The 19928-nt window shown below is 36.8% G+C and overlaps 1 protein-coding gene across 1 annotated transcript in view; it reads right to left on the reverse strand.

Annotated features, from left to right (window-relative positions):
- F13A1 (coagulation factor XIII A chain) overlaps positions 1–19928 on the reverse strand; it is a 1111088-nt gene that overhangs the window by 290108 nt on the left and 801052 nt on the right. Inside the window, exon 13 of the mRNA XM_044064861.1 lies at positions 11679–11839. Within this exon, the coding sequence (XP_043920796.1) occupies positions 11679–11839 (161 nt within the window). The remainder of the gene's footprint in view (positions 1–11678; positions 11840–19928) is intronic.

A 19928-nucleotide genomic window follows, 5' to 3' on the forward strand; every position in this document is an offset into this window, starting at 1 on the left:
CCATCAACTATTTTTTCTTCAATTCTTCATCTATTTCCATCTTTTCTTCTATAACCCTCTTTTTATTTCACCTGCCACATCTTTATCATCTCTATTTTTGTTATTCAATAATCCATCATATCTTTTTCTTAACAGTTCCCAGACTGCTAAACATAAAATTCTGTCCCATTTTTCAGTCTCACAATTTTTCCTTTCTCATAGTTTCTATATATCATATCCATTTCATATTTTAAATGCTTCCAATTTATATTTCTTAACAGTTCTCCAAAACTATTTATTCATTTTTACATTCTAAAAAAACAATGTTTTGTTGCTTCTTCCTCAGTACTCTCATCACACTTTCTTTCTTCTAACATCTTCTATTTCATATGACTTGTAACTGATAAATTATCCAAATAAATTCTCTACAGGATATCCTCTGTGTCATAAAAATTCTCATACCTTTTTCCTTCTACTCTTTATAGCATTTTTATGTCTTCTTTTAATTCCTTACAAGGATTAACCTTATAACATTTCTCCTTAATATTGTACCATAACTTTCTATTTTGATCAGTCTCATTAATTTTCACTTTTTTATTTTATTCTCATATTTTTTTCCTCCCATCTTTTCTTGTTTACCACATCTTTCTCTCCCTCGTATTTCCATACTTCTTCATACCTTGCATGTAACAATTCTCCAATTATTTGCAACTCTCTCGGTCACCTTTTGAATTACCCAGAAATGCTAAGTACGCTGCATGATTTTTTTTAGGTTCATACCTCCTTGGGTGGGTGTTCGAAAGACATGCGTAAATGGGCGTGCCTTCGTTGAAGGTTGAACGTCGAGCTGGCATCTTGGTGTTCGTGAAAATCTACTGCCAATCATTAGCGGGCTGGAGTTCTGCTGTGGCGACCCCTAACCGGGAAAAGCCGAAAGACAACAACAACCTCCTTGTTTACTTATATCAACTCTCATTTCACTGGATTCAGTCTTAATCCTCCAAATAAAAGTATATAAACACACACACACACACACACACACACACACACACACACACACACACACACACACACATACATATGTGGGTCTACTTCAGAAGACTGAAAAACCAAAAGACTGAATCACAAAAGACTGAAAATTCAAAATACTGAATGATGGAATTTCCCATCTCCCCCTTCTCCACTGTTGTGCGATCTTGGAGTTGGTATATATAGCTAGCAGTTTGTGTGGGAGCACAGCCCTCCACATGAGGGGTGCATGAGGGGCTTGCCGCCTGCATTAAAAATGTATTCAGTATTTTGACTTTTCAGTCTTTTGGGATTCAATCTTTTGGTTTGTCAGTCTTCTGAAGTAGACCCACATGCATGCGCATGCACACGTGTGTGTGTGTGTGTGTGTGTGTGTGTGTGTGTGTGTGTGTGTGTGTGTGTGTGTGTGTGTTTGTAACATCAATTTATCCATTTTAGATGGAAACAAGTTAGTTTTTCCTAATATGTGCATATTTAAAATATACACGTTTTTGTTAAACAATAGATTAAAACTTCACTATGATAAGATGTTTTTCTTCAAACACAACTTTCCTCTGGTGTGTTCCATTTTCATATTCCCCATATTTTACTCCTACTACATTTATTTATTTTCTAGTATAATATATTCCTGTTAGTTTCTAAGTTTCACCAAACCATTTTCTTTTTGCCTTATTGGCTGTAACCTAGCTTTCTTTAATAATTCCTCCACTCATGCAGCCACTTATCTTATCTATATATGATTTTAGCCACAATTACTAAACCATCTGCATATGGCAGGCAAATCAGTACTTACAATTCCTTTTTCTCTCATCCTGTTTTGTTCACTTCACACATACCTCTTTGAATTATTGCATTCATTACTAGTACATACAGACACATCCATCCATTTACCATGACTTTCACCCAAGACATTTTATAGCATATTTTTAAAACATTCATTTTTCTACTATTATGTATCTAAATCTTCCATATTGCTTCATGACTATCCTTATCAAACTCCTTTGCCACATCATATGTCTGTAGCCTTACTTCCTTATTTTCATTCAAAATCATATCGGTTACATCTTTTACTTTTATTAATATTTCCTTCTCCCATCTTCCCTTGGTTCTGAACCCCCCACTCTCCTATAACTATTCCAAAATGTTCTACATTCTTTTGTATTATTTTTATAACAATCTTATAATATGTATTTCTTAGTGTTACTGAGCTTCAATTTTTCCATCTAGGTTTTACATTTAAACTAAATCACTTCATCTACTATTCATTTTTTATCCATTTATTTAACGTTTTGTAGCATATACATTTTTCATTTTCATTCATATCTTCATAATATTCATAACTTAATACATATATTGCTGTTGCTGATTCTTCCCTTCCTTCTTTTATTTATTCCCTTTATCAAGAATTCTTTTTTGCAGTCCATGCTTCTCCTTTTACTATTTCCTTTTCATATATTCTGCCCAAAACCTCTCCACAATTTCCATTATTTCTCTTTGCCTATATCTAATATTTTTTTCATCAAACATTACATCCATTATTTCTTCTCTTATTTTTATCTTCTCATTACCAAGCCCATTTTCCCCCATTTTCTACATGAAATTGGGGTGTTTTATCAACTGTCACCATCTCTTGTGATTCAGTGCCACTCTCCTTCCTTCTTTGACAGTTACAGTTGACTGTTGCAGGTCTTCTCTCATACAATCCATTCATCTCTTTACTGGAAACCTTTGTTTCCTATTGCCTTCTCCCTGCCGGTCCAAAATCATCTGCCCTAGATTGATTTCTGCTTTCCTGCTAATGTGCCCAAACTGCCATAATCTATTCTCTCTAAGCCTCTCTGCAATATTGCTACTTGGGTTTCTGCTCCAATGTCCTCATTTCTTAGTCTAAGAGTGTGCATCCTACCACCCATCTCTGGTGCTTCATCTCTGTTACTTCTAGCTTCCTCATCTGCCTTCACTGCCCAGGTTTCTGTACCATAAAGTAGTACTGGTCACAGCACTGTTTTGTTCAACTTTCTTTTCAGCTTCTTTGGCATTCTTCTGTCATACACTATTCCTGACACTCAGTGCCATTTAGCTGCAGCCACTCCGATTCTAGCTTTGACCTCCTCATTCAGACTTCCTTTTTCCTCAGCAACTCCTCTCAGATACTTGAAACTGTTAACCTGTTCCATTATTTCCCCTTGTATCTCATTTCTCAGCTTCTTCTCATTTCCCCCCATTTGCTGCAGTCACAGCTGTCTTATCGGTACTCAGTTTCACCCTTGGTGCCTCCAGTTTTGCATTCCATTCCCTTATATTTCGCTGAAGTCCCTGTTCAGAGTCTGCCTGCAAAGCCACATCACTGCATACAACTACTTTGTTGAACATCCCCACTGATGTGTTTGCTAATGTATCCACTGCAGAAAGAACAATAACTCCAAATAAAACTGGAACGTTCTTTATTTCACAATCAGTGAGCGCTTTCACCCATTAAGGGCTTCTTCAGACTGTACAAAATAGGTTGTAAGGCACAGCCTTAAATACTCAAACTAATTGAACAATTAACTCTCAATTCAAAATTTAAAAGGATAACAATATATTTAACAAATTGTTTATAAAACCTCTCTATGTGTGCAAGTTTCCTCTGTTACAAAAGATACTTTTGAGTAAGGTGCTTGTTTATCTAAAAACCTCATGAGTGTTATTATAACACTTCATACTTCTATTACAGTTTACTTTAAAAGCAATACTGGCTAAAGGCCACTAGATGGAAGTGATACTATGGTTACAATGAAACATTCTTCAAGTATAGCTTTCCTACATGCATAGGCAATAGAAGGTTATGCTATTAGGAAAAATCTCAAAGTGATAATATTAACCCTAGTTCATAGGTATTAATAATTTTTGACACCATCAATTTTTGAGAATTAAATTGATATCACGTGACCTCCTTATTTATGATAATAAAACAATACGAACATGGCATACGCTATATGTATCCATATACATGTATTATTTGTTCGGTCTATGAAATTAATCAAGCAGATTTTTTAACTATACTCTTGAAGCTGCATGTCTATGAATAGTGACAATCATATATACTATCAATTTCCTTTTATGAATTGTATCTAACAATTTGATTAGACACCTTATCCTCTATTAATGCACACTTTATCTTAAATATGTCTATATCTGTAGTATAAAATCATTGTTTTTTACTTTGATGTACATATTATTATTATTATTTTTAATCTGAAACTGTATAGCATAACCTTCTATTGCCTATGCATGTAGGAAAGCTATACTTGAAGAATGTTTCATTGTAACCATAGTATCACTTCCATCTAGTGGCCTTTAGCCAGTATTGCAATTGTTAGCAGCGCTTGCTAAAGTATTTTTAAAGTAAACTGTAATAGAAGTATGAAGTGTTATAATAACACTCATGAGGTTTTTAGATAAACAAGCACCTTACTCAAAAGTATCTTTTGTAACAGAGGAAACTTGCACACATAGAGAGGTTTTATAAACAATTTGTTAAATATATTGTTATCCTTTTAAATTTTGAATTGAGAGTTAATTGTTCAATTAGTTGTACAGTCTGAAGAAGAGTTATTGTTCTTTCTGCAGTTTTTAGCATTTGAAGTGTGAGTGTCCGTGTGCTGTGTTCCTGCGATCTTGCTTAAGGTTTACTTCCGTTCTACACTTAGCAGGAACACCTCTCTCCAGGTTGGGACACTGAGATTGTTTGCTAATGTAGTCCATCACCAATATGAACATCATTTTAGCTCCTTTCCCAGAAATACTGAAACTTCTTTTTTTTCTTTTAAAGAAATCTATGGGGGGGGGATTCAGAAAGGTACCATGACATGTACACCTTTGTGTGCACGTCACTGTACCATTTTAGGATATAGTTATAGCTCTAATACAGTGCTGCATGGTGCAGGACCACATAAGGCTGGTTCCATGGTCTTGCTATATGCTAATGAGGCAGTCCAGGGGAAAGGCCTCCAGGAAGGCATCTACACAATGAGGTAGTCAATAAATTGCTCATCTGTCTACAGCACAGCCTCCTCTAAAATGTCATGGTAGTGAACATTGCCAAAATCCTAGACACTAGGATTACTCTAAACTTAAGTGCCATGATGGCACTATTAGCAGTATGGGGATAGGAGCATGGCAGGGAAACACTAGACAGCAGGGAAATTACAATGGTGCCATACAGCACTTACAGCATTATGGAGATAGAGATGGGGGGAACACTAACCTCCAGACATATTACACTACTGCAGTAATGCCACTTACACCATTGTGGGAACTGGGGGTGGGGGTAAACACTAGCCATCAGAGAGTACTCTAAACTCTTGTGCCTTACTGGCACTTCAACTATTACAGGGATCAGGGGCTGAGGGAAAACACCAGATGGGGACTGAGGGGTGTGTGTGTGTGTGTGTGTGTGTGTGTGTGTGTGTGTGTGTGTGTGTGTGTGTGTGTGTGCGCGTGTGTGTGTGCGTGTGTGTGTGCATGTGTTTGAATGCGTGAGACAGTGAATGTCAAGGAATGACATTGCCTACAGAAGCAGTAGTTAACTAAAGTGATGCTGATCTGTGATTCAGAAACATGCAAATTAGTTGATAAAGAGGTATTTCCTCATGGAGGCAAATTTCTCTAAATCACAAAATATTGCTTTGTCTAGTAGGGCCTTTTTAGTTGAGCTGTATGGCTCATTCTAGGCCGTTTCATGAATTCTTGGGTTTGTCTAAACAATATGTTTTTATAATGTTCTGTTTTTTTCATACAACTCACCTTCTGTTTCTCTTATTTTATCACCACATTGTTACACTTCTTTTTATGGTTTTGTTATATACTCTCTTATTCCTTTGCTTCACACTTTTGTTTTACAATCAAAAGTATTTTCTAGTATTTTCTTTATAAGCAGTCTACCAAACTATCTAGTTTTTATAACATACTCATTTTCAAATGCTGTTCCCATAAAATCTTATGTTCTCTTTTCATCTCATAATTTTAGCCCTATTTCCAGTCTATTTATTCTTTTACCTTCATTTAATACTTCTCCACCTATTCTAGCTCATACCACTCTATGATCTGAAAATTCAGCCACTAATACCCTAACTGTTATTTCTTTCATATCCTTTGAATATATCACATAGTCTATTTGAGTTCTGAAAGCCCCCCTTTTATGTCAATTTTCTATGTTTTCCTGTTTTTAACCATTTGTGGTATATAACTTCTCTTAATACTTTAATATTTTCCTCTTCACTTTCTGAAATTGCAGTTAAAGTGTCCCACTATAATAACTGACATATTTAATCAGATTAAGTTTATGAGCTCCTCAAACATTCTTTTCTTCTCAACGTTATATTTGTGTATGCATAAACTACAATTATCCTGATACATCCTCACTTTTCCTTATATCACAAACCACTAGTCTTTCAGGTACTGCTACTGTCACATCCAGAATCTTTATCACATTACTCAAAAAAAATTGTGTTTGTGATCAGATATCACTCCTCACTTACTATATAATCATTTTACCCAATATTTCTTTTCCTTCTTTCCTCATTCACACATGTATCTAACAAATACATAACCTCTATAATTATTTTTTATACCATTCATTCATTTCCACATCTCTAATATCATTTGGAATGCTGTTTAGTGCTAGCATTCCTGAGCCATCCTTTCTCTTCTCATGTTTCTTTCTTATTCCCAGTTTTTAGTTTTCCTTTCCTTCTTATCTTTCTCACTTCTGTGTTGACTTAATTTCTTTTTGCTCTTATCCTATCTCAAATTTTCCATCCCCCCTCTTCACTTTCTACTGCTGCATATCTGTTTTTATCCTGCACTGTAATACTTTCTCTTTGTAAAACATTTTCCCATTCCCACCGCCTTTCTGTATACTAGCTGCATTCTCTTTTTCAGTTATCTTATCCATTATTTCTTCACCAATATATTCAGTTATATTATTCTCATATCATCTTTCTTTTCTCACCTTTACTTTTCGAGTAAAAAACAGTCAAACCAAAAATGTCCAAATTCATTGCATTTTGTACACTTAGACCTATAAGTTTTTGTGGTATATCCACTTTCTCTTTATTTGCCATAGCTTTTTTAATTACAGTCTTCTACCAAGTGCATCTCACCCCCATAAAAACATACTTTAGTTTGACTCAGTTTCCTTGCAGTTCCTGTTTCCTGTTCACAGTTGTTATATAACATTACATCTATATCCAGTGTTACCTATACCTCCCACCCCCCCGCACACCCTGTCCAAACATTTCGTTCATCCTGTATTTTTTAATCTCACGCACCTTATTATAAATAGAAAAAAAAGTATAACTCAAGTCCCTCTATGTCAGATGCTCTGAACTGCACATTTATTTTCTTCCATAACTGCTGTCCCAAGTTTTGAAAAATATACTCATTCCAAGCTGCAAATGAACTCTTTCTCCAGTTCATTCATAATTTCTTCAAGTAAAGTAGAAGCTGCAATGGTAGCTTTGCAAAAGTCTTTTATTCCTATGTGTTAATGTTCTTATGGCCTGCTTGCATAATCCCATAGGTAAATAATACTGTCCATAACATCTTAGCTGTTAATAATGTCACTGATCTTTGTTTTGATTCCTACCACTTTTTTTATTCCTTGCATCAGCCCTTCTCTTCTTTCACGATTCACTCATAGCATCTTTCCTTCCTTTGACTGCCATGACTGTGTATGTAAAATTTTTATTTTTTGCTGCTTACAATAACACATTGTTGCAGCCTTTAAAACTAGTTACTGCACTGACCAAGCATAGCAGCAAACTGCTGTCAGCACCTTCTGGTTGTCCATCTCCTTTTTCTGATTAATCTGGCAGCGCTCTTCTGTTACTTCTCCAAACACACCCTCACCACAGTACTCCAGCTTACTTCCTCATCAGCATTTGACTCATCTTGATCAGTCATCTCCATCTACTCAGGAGTTTCCTGACTGCCTTTTTCCAAATCTGAAACCACAATATCCTCTCTTACAGAGTCTGTTTGTGATACTTCAGAATTCTGTAGTACTGCACTCTCAGCCTGCTTTCTCCATTCCTCTTCCAACCTGGAATTCTGCAAGCACAGCCCTTGACATTCCACACTGCTCAGAAATATTAGGGGAACGTTACTGATTTCATAATGAACATACAAAAACAATAAAGCAAAATTCAAAAAGATACAATCAATATGAATTCATCAAGCAAGAATATCAATCTCCTATTATTTTCTGACATAGCCATTGTGTGAGTTTCTTGAAAATTAAAGAACAATTCCACAGTTTATTATATAACACATCACATATTGTTAACTACAAAATCCACACATAATTTACAATTATTTTATCTTAATTATCCCTCACCAAAAAGGACAAATTATTAAAACTCCATACAGTACAATGGTCAAAATGATCTTGGAGATATGAGTCATTTGATAAATCAATAATATTCGTCCCAGAAAAACTTACTCTAGGATTACAATATCAAGGCGTGTTCCATAGTTTCCTCATAACAACAGATAATACAATTTAGTTTAACTTAATATTATAATTTCATTAAGCATTTAACAGGCAGCTTTCCTATCATCGATCTCTATAAAAAATCTCATACATGTCCTTGAGTCTTACTTGTCCCTCTGTAATAGTTAAATAGGAATGAGATCATTCTTACCAAGGTTTCACAAAGTAAAAGTTCTCCATAACTAACATATACCATAGCTTCCAGGATTTACATTTCTGGAGATATTCATACATAATATAAGTTGTCACTATTTTCCATTTTTTACCATTGATATTTACTTTAAATAGAACTATTTCATTAAGAAAGACAGGAATCATGCTGTATTAAGAGTAGGTTCTCACTGCTTTGTTGGCCAATGTAAATGTTAAAAGCCTCCACTGTAGTGAGATTATGGAGTTGATATATATATATATATATATATATATATATATATATATATATATATATATATATATATATATATACATACATATATATATATATATATATATATATATATATATATATATATATATATATATATATATGGGTCTACTTCAGTAGACCGAAATACCACTTATCCAAATTACATATAACCAAAACCACATTTTAACGAACGTGTACATCACTAAAACAGATTCCTGGGAAAAGAACCACTTGGTCAACATAAAAAGAAAAGCACATCGAAACATGTTAAACCCACCCAAGTGGGGGGCTTTGGCTCCACACCCCACAATGTGGGGGGCTGTGTCCCCACTCCCCCCAACTAAATATACTAACTCCAAGATCACACTATAGTGGGGAAAATGGCAAATTTTCCATGTTGGGAAGTGGTTGTTTTCCTGGGAATCTGTTTTGGTGATCTGCACATTCGTTAAAATGTGGTTTTGGGTTTGTTGTCACGGTTATTTGCAATTTGGGTAAGTGGTATTTCAGTCTACTGATGTAGACCCGTAAGTAGCAGTGGCGGGATGAATCACTCCACATGACAGACACAGTGGGGGCTTGATGGTTTGTGGATAGATGCTGTTGGTCTTTGATCATCTGAGTTTGATGATTCACATGTCTATGCTTCTACATACTGTACACATACACAACTACACACACAAAATATAGCTAGATATAGCTGTATAGTGTTTGTTTGTGTGTGACTGTGTGTACATGTTTGGCAGTACTACTGTTTGAGAATTAGACTCAATTTTTTGAGCCTGGCATCTCAAATTCTTCAACAACCTGATTAAAGGGATCAAGGAACATGCCCTTTGCCCAATAACTGGTGACCTCAGAAAGAACGTGGGGAATTCCTCTTCCACAGAATATAATTAGTTTACAACACTAGTGCTCTCAAAAAATTGCTGTTTCATTATTTTGCAGTCAATGTGAATTACTTGCTGAAACTATTTTTCACTAACAGTACCATAATCTGAGTGTGTGTGTATGTATGTATGTGTGTATGTATGTGTGTCTGTATGTGTGTATGTATGTGTGTGTATGTGTATGTGTATGTGTTTGTGTGCATGTATGTGCACATGTTTATAGAATGCTTTAAATGGATATTCTTAGAATAACATCATGGTCAGGACAGTGGAGAAAATGAGCATAAGCCAGGAACACCTGGCACAAACTGAGCTATATGAAACAATGTTTTGCTTTTATTTATTTTACTTGTTTGATATTGTACTTTTGTGTAAAGAGTTACATGCTGCATTGACTCCATATACCAGGTGTCAGAAAGAGTTAAGGCTATGAGCTGTAATTTCTGTGGGACAGGGTTTGATTCTCTCAGCCCTCATTTGCCTATGTGAGACATTAAACAATGCACTTAAACAGCCATTGCTCCTGAGTTACCTTGCAAAGGGATTGCGTATTGACTGGGTATAACTGGTTAAAAAATGAGCAATATTATTATTATTATTATTATTATTATTATTATTATTATTATTATTAAAACCAGCTGAGATAACTATGCGGTTTGCCTTGGTTTTTTTTTTTTTTGGTTGTTTGGATGCATATATTTAATATAAATATCACAATAAAAATGTTAAATAAAGGACTACAATAGGTTAATAGGCACATAAGTTTGTACTGGCCATTTTAAGCCTAGTCAGTTTCTTTATTGGTGCTTGAATTAATCTGTTCCACCTAGTATTAGACTGGCCTTACCCATCCCATGGCCAGTTATTATATATTACCCCTAGTGATAACCAGCATCATATCATAGATAATTTGAGGGGACCTATGCATGTGATAAATCATTTAGGAGCTGCCATTATCCATTAGTAGTACAGTGGCAGACCTGGGGTAAACAGAGGCAAGTATGAGTTTTATTTTATGTGGATGAGGAGTCTGTTTCAGAGCAGTGGTATCCTCTGTTGATGTTTTGGAAGAGGTTTAGATCTCTATCCTGAGTATTTCTGATGCAATTTGACTTGCTGATATGCAGTAAATCCATTAGTATTTGGTTGGAGGATGCCTTTTATGCCAGATACACGTTACTTTTGTAACACTAGGATACTGAGTACAGTGACAGGGCTTTGAGTCACCCCACGTAGGATATATTGTTTAGGCCTTGTATCCTATTAGTTAGATATCTTTGTAGGCATTCCACTTGTTGCATGTGTCTGGACAGATACATGTCAAACATGGCATATACTCAATGACTAGGCTAATGAAAGATGAGTAAAGGGGGGAAATCAATTGGTAAACATAGGAAACTAACACTGATACCTATGACAATTTATTAGTGTTACATGTATAAAATAAATTGAAATAGGTATAAGTATAAACGTACTATGTTGTATGTACTATGATGGACAGTGCAGTGGTGAGCAGTAGCATTTTCGGCTCACAGCAAGAGGTTCTCTGGTTCGATTCTCAGCTGGGGTACCTTCTGTGTGGAGTCTGCATGTCCTCCCTGCATTCATGTGGGTTTCCTCTGTGTGCTCTGGTTTCCTCCCCTGGCCGCCGCTGAAAATTGGTGTTGTTCCAAGTCAGACTTTCCTGGTTAATAAATGTTAACTAAATAAATAAATAAAGTGAGGTTAGGTTTAGCATTAATATTTAGAATAATAAATCCTGTATTGTCAGTGATACGTGCTTATGAAAATTCTGGTACAGAACTTTAAAAAGAATAATGTAGTAATTGGATCTGACCTTGATTGACAGTTTAGGGACAATGAGGGATACAACATTCAGTGATGTCACAATCTGTCCACTTGGCTCTATAGATGCAGTAGTGATAAACTGCAAAAAGGCCTGCTCCACGATGTGATTCATGTAGTCTTTTGATTTTATTAACACGGTTTCTTTCTTATCTGAAAAAGACAATAGAAAGGAAAAGAATTACTACTAAATGCTATGTCTTAGGCACCCATTAACTACTTTGCATAGAAGAATAGTTAAAATATTAAGGAGACACTCTAAATCCTGAAGTAAATTACTTTTCTCTATTTTATTCTCTTGTTTCTAAAGCTCACGGGATCTTCAACCACTGAAACTAATAAATGGCCACTGAAGTATCTCACTGCTATGGAAGCGTGTCAAGGTGCCACATCTATTTTTCTGAATGCCCAATGTGGGGTACATCTACATTCCCCATGGTTATGACAAAAGAGAACAGCAAAATCAATGCCAATGGATCAATTGTACAAATAGAAACAGAGTTACCACACAGAACATAAATGCAACTTAGGAACCTGACAAACCAACCATCCATGAATACACACTAAGCGAGCATGGCCTGATGCAATTAATCACCTCCAATGAGGGTTTACACCCTATCTATTACTACATATATTATGGAATGACTGTTCGGAAATAGACTTCCTCTGATACAGTCCTTAAAAATACTGTCAAATAGTTTTAGTGACCATCATGAAATATTTGCAGTCTAAGACTGACATCACTCACCAATGAAAAGCGTTTTAGCCAGTAAGTTTACACTCTCAAAATTCTTAACCAAAAGCACTTTATGGATTATCAGATTTACCAATGAGAACCTTGTATCAATACTATTTTAATACAATCATGCACTGCTGCAGTTTAAGCACATCTTCCATATAAACTCTGACTCGAAAACCGAGCACCTTGCAATTAAAAACAACGAACTAAGGAAGATGATCAGAGGTGGAAAAACAATAGGTGGAACTAGACCCTCTCACTTTTCAAAAGAATACAAACAGTTGCTCAACAAATACAAAATATTATTCAGGCAGGTGAAACAAGATAATTTCACCATTACATAGAACAGCTTAGTCCATTAGAAAAAATACGGACAACTATTTAACCATCAGTTAAACAATACAGAAGAAACAAAGCCCTCTGCTTTTGCCACCGGGTCTGCTACATTTAGTGAAACCACTTCAGCATCTTTTTGCAGCTGTGTCCCAGCAGCTCATATGCCTATCACTTGCTTGGCAGGTGATAAATTCTACCACAAGAACACAGGGTAGTAATGGAAACGAAGGGGAGAAACTGAATAACATCATGAAATTATCGAACAGAGAAAACTATAAAGCAATTAAGACAAGAAATGCCACTGTTAGAAGAGTATAGAAGAGGGGACAGATCAACAAAAATACACAGAAAGATAGATGTGATAAAAGCAATGTGCAGTATTATAACTGATCAGGATCTATCTTGCACTATTGCAAATAAACAAAAAATCTCAGCACAGGCAGAAAAACTTAGAAGATACACAGATAAATATAAAGGAAAAGTGCACTATAAGCAATTTATTGATGACCCCAAAAAAGTTCTATAGAGAATTGGGAAACAAGGCAAAAGGAATTGAAATATAACAAAGATGCTAAATTGATAGAAGTAAAAGAAAGAATAAGAAGTTCAAAGGTACAGGAAAAGAAATGGGATGAATTAACGGCCAGAAAGATTGAGATAAGTTAAGACAAGCCTCCAATTTGAAAGCCCCAGGCCCAGACGTAGTACCTAACTTCTGGCTAAAAGTATTAACATCTTTGCACGAAGATTTAGCCATGAGTAAGAATTATTTATATGTGCACCCCGAAAAGACACCAACCAGGTTAACAACAGGAAAAAAAAATGCACCTACTAAAGAGTAAACCTGCAAGACATCATAAAAATTATAGACTAATAACTTGACTTCCAATGATGGATACACTATACACTGGAATTGATGCCGACAGAGTTTATAGTCATTTAGAAGAAATTCAATCATGGCAATAGAACAAAAGGGTAATAAAAGAAAGTAATATGGAACTAAGGATCATCTGTTGCTAAATAAACTAAGGATCATCTGTTGCTAAATAAAGTCATAACGGAGAACTACAAAAAGGGGAAGAATTTAAGTATGGCATGGATCGACTACAAAAAGTCATTTGATAGTATTCCACTTTTATGGATAAAAGATTGCTTAAAAATGTATTATTACATCCTACACTGATCGACTACATTACAGTGACCATGAAACAGTGGCAGGCCAATTTGCAATTAATTTGGCTCATAGAAAATAACAAAGTGTAAAGACCTCTCATCTTCCCTTTGTCAATGATTTTAAACTGTATAACACGTCAGATGAAGAACTGAAAGCAAAACTGCAAGTAGTCAAAACTTTTCAGATGATATAAGAATGTCATTTGGTCTTGATAAATGTGCAAAAACAACATTTAAAGCAGGAAAATTACAGCACCAAGAAAACATCAGTTTGGGACAAGAATGTGATATAAAAGAACTTGAGTAAGAGGGAGTGTTTAACTATTTGGGAATTGATGAAGGATCAACAACAAAACATGAACAAATGTGAATAAAACTAAGTAAGGAATATTTTTGAACACTTAAATTAATCTTGAAAACAGCGTTGAAATCTAGGAACAAAATTCAAGTGATAAATCAATGTGTTCTTCCTGTCACGAGTTTTGGAGTGATTGACTGGCCCCAAAACATGTTGAAGATTACACAGGAAAATGAGAAGGATGTTTCATGCTCACCAAATGATTTATAAAAATCAGTGCATACCAAGATTACATATTCCAAGTTCCAAAGGCTATGTGCCTCCTTGAAATTGATTACACATAAAGATCTGCAATCGTGGGACTGCACACGTATCTGCCAACCTCACAAGACCTAAATGTAGTGAAAGATTTGAAATATGAGCGAGAATAAATCTAAGATGACTTCTCTTCTCAGTCTAGCAGAAGCATATCAGCATCAAGCAGGAATGGAAATCAAATCAGAAGTAGATAAAAATCAGGTAACAACTGAATGTGCCAAAAAACAAAAGAGAGAATATAAGGAGAAGGAGCAGGTGAGAAGGCATATATATAGTTGCAAGTATAGAAAACTACTTGAAGAACCTCATGTTGATCAGAATCGGACACAGGAATGGTTAAGGAGAGGTGAATTCAAACCAAAAGATGAAAGGTTAATATTGGTGGCCCAAGACAGTGGGCTATGTACACGTTAGTTTACAAAGTCCATTGAACATGTGGCAGAAACAGACAAACGTAGGTTTTGATAAACAGAATTGGAAACAATTGCACATCTCATTGCTGGTTGTGACATACTGGGCGGCCACTGTCGTGCAGCGGTTAGCGTTGCCGCCTCATAGCAAGAGGTTCTTTGGTTCGATCCTCGGCTAGTGTGCCTTCTGTGCAGAGTCTGCATGTCCTCCCTGTGGTCACGTGGGTTTCCTCCGGGTGCTCTGGTTTCCTCCCACATCCCAAAGACATGCTGTAGGTGGATTGGACACTCTAAAGTGGCCCTAGGTGTGAGTGTGTGCATGTGTGTGCCTTCTGTGGAAGGTTGGGCACCGGGCTGGCAACTCTACACCGTAAAACTCCACTGCCAATCATGAGCGGACAGGTGATCTGCTGTGGCAACCCCTAACCAGGAAAAAGACGAATGAAGAAGAAGATTGCTGGTTGTGACATACTAATGGCAGAGGGATTGTAAACTGAAAGACATGATAATGTGACAAGGCTGTTGCACTGGGGATTATGTAAACATTATAATATTGAAGTAGCTGAAAAACATTGGAAACATGAGCTGCAAATCACCGTAGGAAATTATGAATTCTACATCACGTGATCACCCACTACCAACAGTTCAAAAGATATATGCTAGAAAACTTGATATAGTAGTCCATGAAAGGAAGACAAAAGTAGCATTGATCATTGAAATCACTACACCCAGTGACTACAGTATCTTGCATACAGAGAGACACAAATTCATAAAATATCAGGATTTGCAGGCAGAAATGAGAGCAATGTGGAAGAAAGTTGCCCAGATAGCTCCAATAGTAGTAGGAGCAATGGGTCTTATAAAAAGAAACTACAATCGTATTTAGATATATTACCAATGCATGTAAATCTGTAAGAATTGCAGGAGGAGACAATATTGAGCACACTGCGGGTGCTGCAAAGAGCACTTCTGGCTGACATAAAAGACTGAAACAATACTAATTTCATGAACTTTAATCATACTTTGACTTAGAAAAGGGGTCCTTTCCCGTCATGGTATTAGAAACCCAAAATATTTGGAGAAATTAAAGTGAGACAAACAAAGCCCTCTCCTTTTGCCACTGGGTCTGGTACATTTACTGAAGACCACTTCAGCATCTTTTTGCAGCTGAGTCCCTGGTTTGGTAACAGCAGCTCATATGCCTATCACTTGCTTGGCAGATGACAATTTTCTGATAACTTTTAAATTATAAACAGTTTTCTATTCCATAGTTCAGAAATTTCTTCATAAACTCAAGCCTTGTTCATCAACAGGCTCAAATCTACTGTATCTTCAACATCTTGCCATTGAAACATACTATTTATACTACACACATTATATATATATATATATATATATATATATATATATATAGAGAGAGAGAGAGAGAGAGACACACACACACACACACACACACACACTGCAATAACATGATTTAGTAAAGACTGTGAGATAAAATGTGTTTCTCCTTAATGAAAAACAATCATAGCAGTCTTATTGAACACAAGGACAACTGTTCCCCACTATATCAGCTGTAGATGTGATGCACTAATAAAAATGTTTGCAGATTACTTGACAGGGTTTACATGAGCTATTACTATTTCAGTTAACTGACACGGTTCATGTGACATCTGTGATTTTTGTGAGACTGAGCAAACAGCACAGAAAAAAAGTGAGGACATGATCTAACGACCATGACGTATTTAATGAAAGTGAGCACTCTAGAAAAACATGTACCACATATCAGGTACCTCAGGCTACAACATCTTCTGGCAAGATAGACTTAATAGAAAGGGGGCAGGGTTGCAATTCTATACTCTAATCAGTTCTCCCTCCCCTCTTTCCACCCTCTACCATTTACTCTTCCAAATTTTCAGCCAGCTGAAGTTATCATTGCCACCTGTAAACTGAATAATCACAAGAAACTAGCAACTGCTTCCATCTATATCCCCCCATGAAACAACATCCCTGTCTTAGAGCTCTTTCTCTCCTGGATCTCTCAGACGGTCTTATATGAAAATGTTATCTTGGGTGATGTTAACATTGATTGGAATGCTCTTGACACTGATTCCCCTAACACATCCATTAATCTCTTTGGCTTCTCCCAGCTAATCTCTGCCCCCACTCATCCAAATAAACACACCAACTCTGGCTCCACACTAGATTGGGTCCTTAACTCCAACCCTAACTCCTACCACAACCCCTTCACCCTTCCTGATATCCTAAGTGACCACCATCCCTCCTTAATACTTCGGCACTCACCCCTACTACTCAAATCCCAGTAATACAAACACTGGCATAAGTTCTCCAAGTTTAATCCAGATGCTTTCAACCACTCACTCTCTACAATTAACTGGTCCTTCCTCTATGACCTCTCCCTGCAGGAAGTTGTCCTGGCATTTAACAGCATAATTTTAGACACACTTAACTTCCTGGCCCCCATCAGGAAATTAAGAATCAAAACCGAATATGCTCCCTGGCTAACACAATCCATTCATACACCCTAAGAGACAGAGTGCATGGAAAAAAATCTAATACTTCCACTGATCTTCAGTCCTACAGAGAGCTCCGTAACAACTACAAAAGGTCATGCTTTACAAGATAAACCAAAAACCTCTACATAATCCTTACTTCAACCCCCCACCCAAAAAAAAAATAAATAAACTGCTACATCCTGGTGGCCCCTCATCACCTAATCCATGTCTGAGTAGCTCGCCCGCTGATACTGCTGCCTTTCTTAATTCCTCCTTCATTGACTCTGTTCACAATGTAACCACAAATGACACCATCAACTACCCCACTCCTCCTTCATCAACCCACCCACCTCCCTTCTCTCCTTTCTTAAACCCATCCCCACAACTTGTATCAAGTCACTCCTTAGCAAACTTAAAACATGCACTCCATCAGCTGATAACCTACCTCCTCAATTCCTAAAACTTGCTGCCAGTTCTATCACCTACCCCATCTCCATCTTAATCAAAAGGTAAGTCAAAGAAAACACTGTACCTGAAATCTGGAATAAATCCTATGTTATACTCTTACATAAAGGTGGCAACTCAGCTGACCCCTCAAATTTCAGGCCCATTTCCATTCTATCTCCCGTGTCAAAAATTCTCAGAAAGTGCATCCACAAACAGCTTCTTGATCACCTCCTCCTAGAAAATCTGCTTACCCCTACACAGCATGGTTTCCACCCAAATCACAGTACAGCTACTGCTCTGATATCATTCACTAATTCTATCACAAATTCTCTTGACAACAACGAGCTAATGTCATGTTTGTTTCTGGACCTCTCCAAAGCTTTTGACACTGTTTCCCACCGATTGCTTCTATCTAAACTAGCTACCCTTAATCTCCCAACTCTGCACTTTCTCGGTTCTCCAGCTCTCTCTCCAACAGATTCCAGGGAGTCAAATTGCAATTTAACTTCTCTTCCTTCTTACCAGCACAAACTGAGGTACTCCAAGGCTCCATCCTTGGACCCCTATTATTTAATATCTTTACTAATGACCTACACTAGACCCGCGGTGGTGGTACTGCGGTAGCGTTGTCACCTCACAGTAAGACGCTGTCCGGTTCAATTCTCAGCTAGAGCGTCTTCTGCGTGGAGACATGCGTGAATGGGCGTACCTTCATTGAAGGTTGTGCGTCAGGTCTGGCAAGCCAGTACGTAAAAATCAACTGCCAATCATTAGCGGACCGGAGTTCCGCTGTGGCGACCCCTAACCGGGAAAAACCAAAAGACACAAAGACACTAATGACCTACACTCTTCCTGTCCACTCTTATCTGTAATATGCTGACAATTCCACCATCACCTCCTCTTCTGACAATATCACCCATATTCACACCCTCACCCAAGAGTCCCTGCACTCAGTTGAAAAATGGCTAACTTCCAACCAATTGCTACTTAATCTTAAGGAAAAAAAAAAAAAAAAAAAAAAACAAACTTCTGCTATTCCTTTCTAAATCTCTCAAGCATCATAAACTGTTTGCTCCCTTAACAGCACTATCACCTTTGTTGAACCTCATAACAAATTCCAAGGATTTATTATCAAGGACCAACTAAAGTCCCATCCCCATATTCAGCAGTGCATCAAAAAGGCACATCAAAAGTTAGGCCTGCTATATAGGCATAAAAAATTCCTCACAGATGTCTCTAGGCTTTCTCTTGCACAAGCATTCCTACTCCCCAGCCTTCTTTATACTGCCCTATTCTCATTAATATCCAATCCAATCTTCTGTCAAAACTGGAACTCACCTATAATAAAATTGCAAGATTTGCATCTAACCAACCTTACAGCTCTCACCACTGCCTAGCCATGAAAAACCTGCAGTGGCTGGATTTCTTTATCTAATCCTACTACCCTAGCTTCTCATAGCTCATTCTATCTTACATGAAACCTCCTGTCTCTCTTCCCTCATCCACCCTATACTCCCAACTGCGCCCTCCATAACTCCCAACAGCATCTTCTGCAAGTCTATGCACCCAGCAAAAACATTGGAAAACTCCTCTACAGCTACTTAGTGGCAAATGCTTGGGATAGATTACCACTAAATGTTAGACAAATCTCTAACCCCAACTCTAAAGGAAACTCTACATATATCATGGACATGCTTATGCTATGACCCAACTTAATCCACCTCCCCCTCCTATAATACTTTTGCAGCCTGTCTCTGCTTCTGCATCTAATAAAGTCTACTAATAGTCAATAGTTCCTATAGCTTCCACAGCTACATTCTTGGAAATTGGCTCTTGCCCTGGGCTTATCTCCTGTTTATATATTTGTTACTTTCTGTTTTACAAACTTATCTATATTTTCTGCATTCTGCTTACTGTTGCATAAAACTTTGTATTATATTATGTTTTCAATGTAATAAGCATTTTTCTAGCATGTTCTTTCAGCATACATCTCATACATATTGTAATT

This window comes from Protopterus annectens, chromosome 3.part0 (assembly GCF_019279795.1).
Source record: "Protopterus annectens isolate FY-2018-M chromosome 3.part0, PAN1.0, whole genome shotgun sequence".
In the NCBI taxonomy this organism is placed as follows: domain Eukaryota; kingdom Metazoa; phylum Chordata; order Ceratodontiformes; family Protopteridae; genus Protopterus; species Protopterus annectens.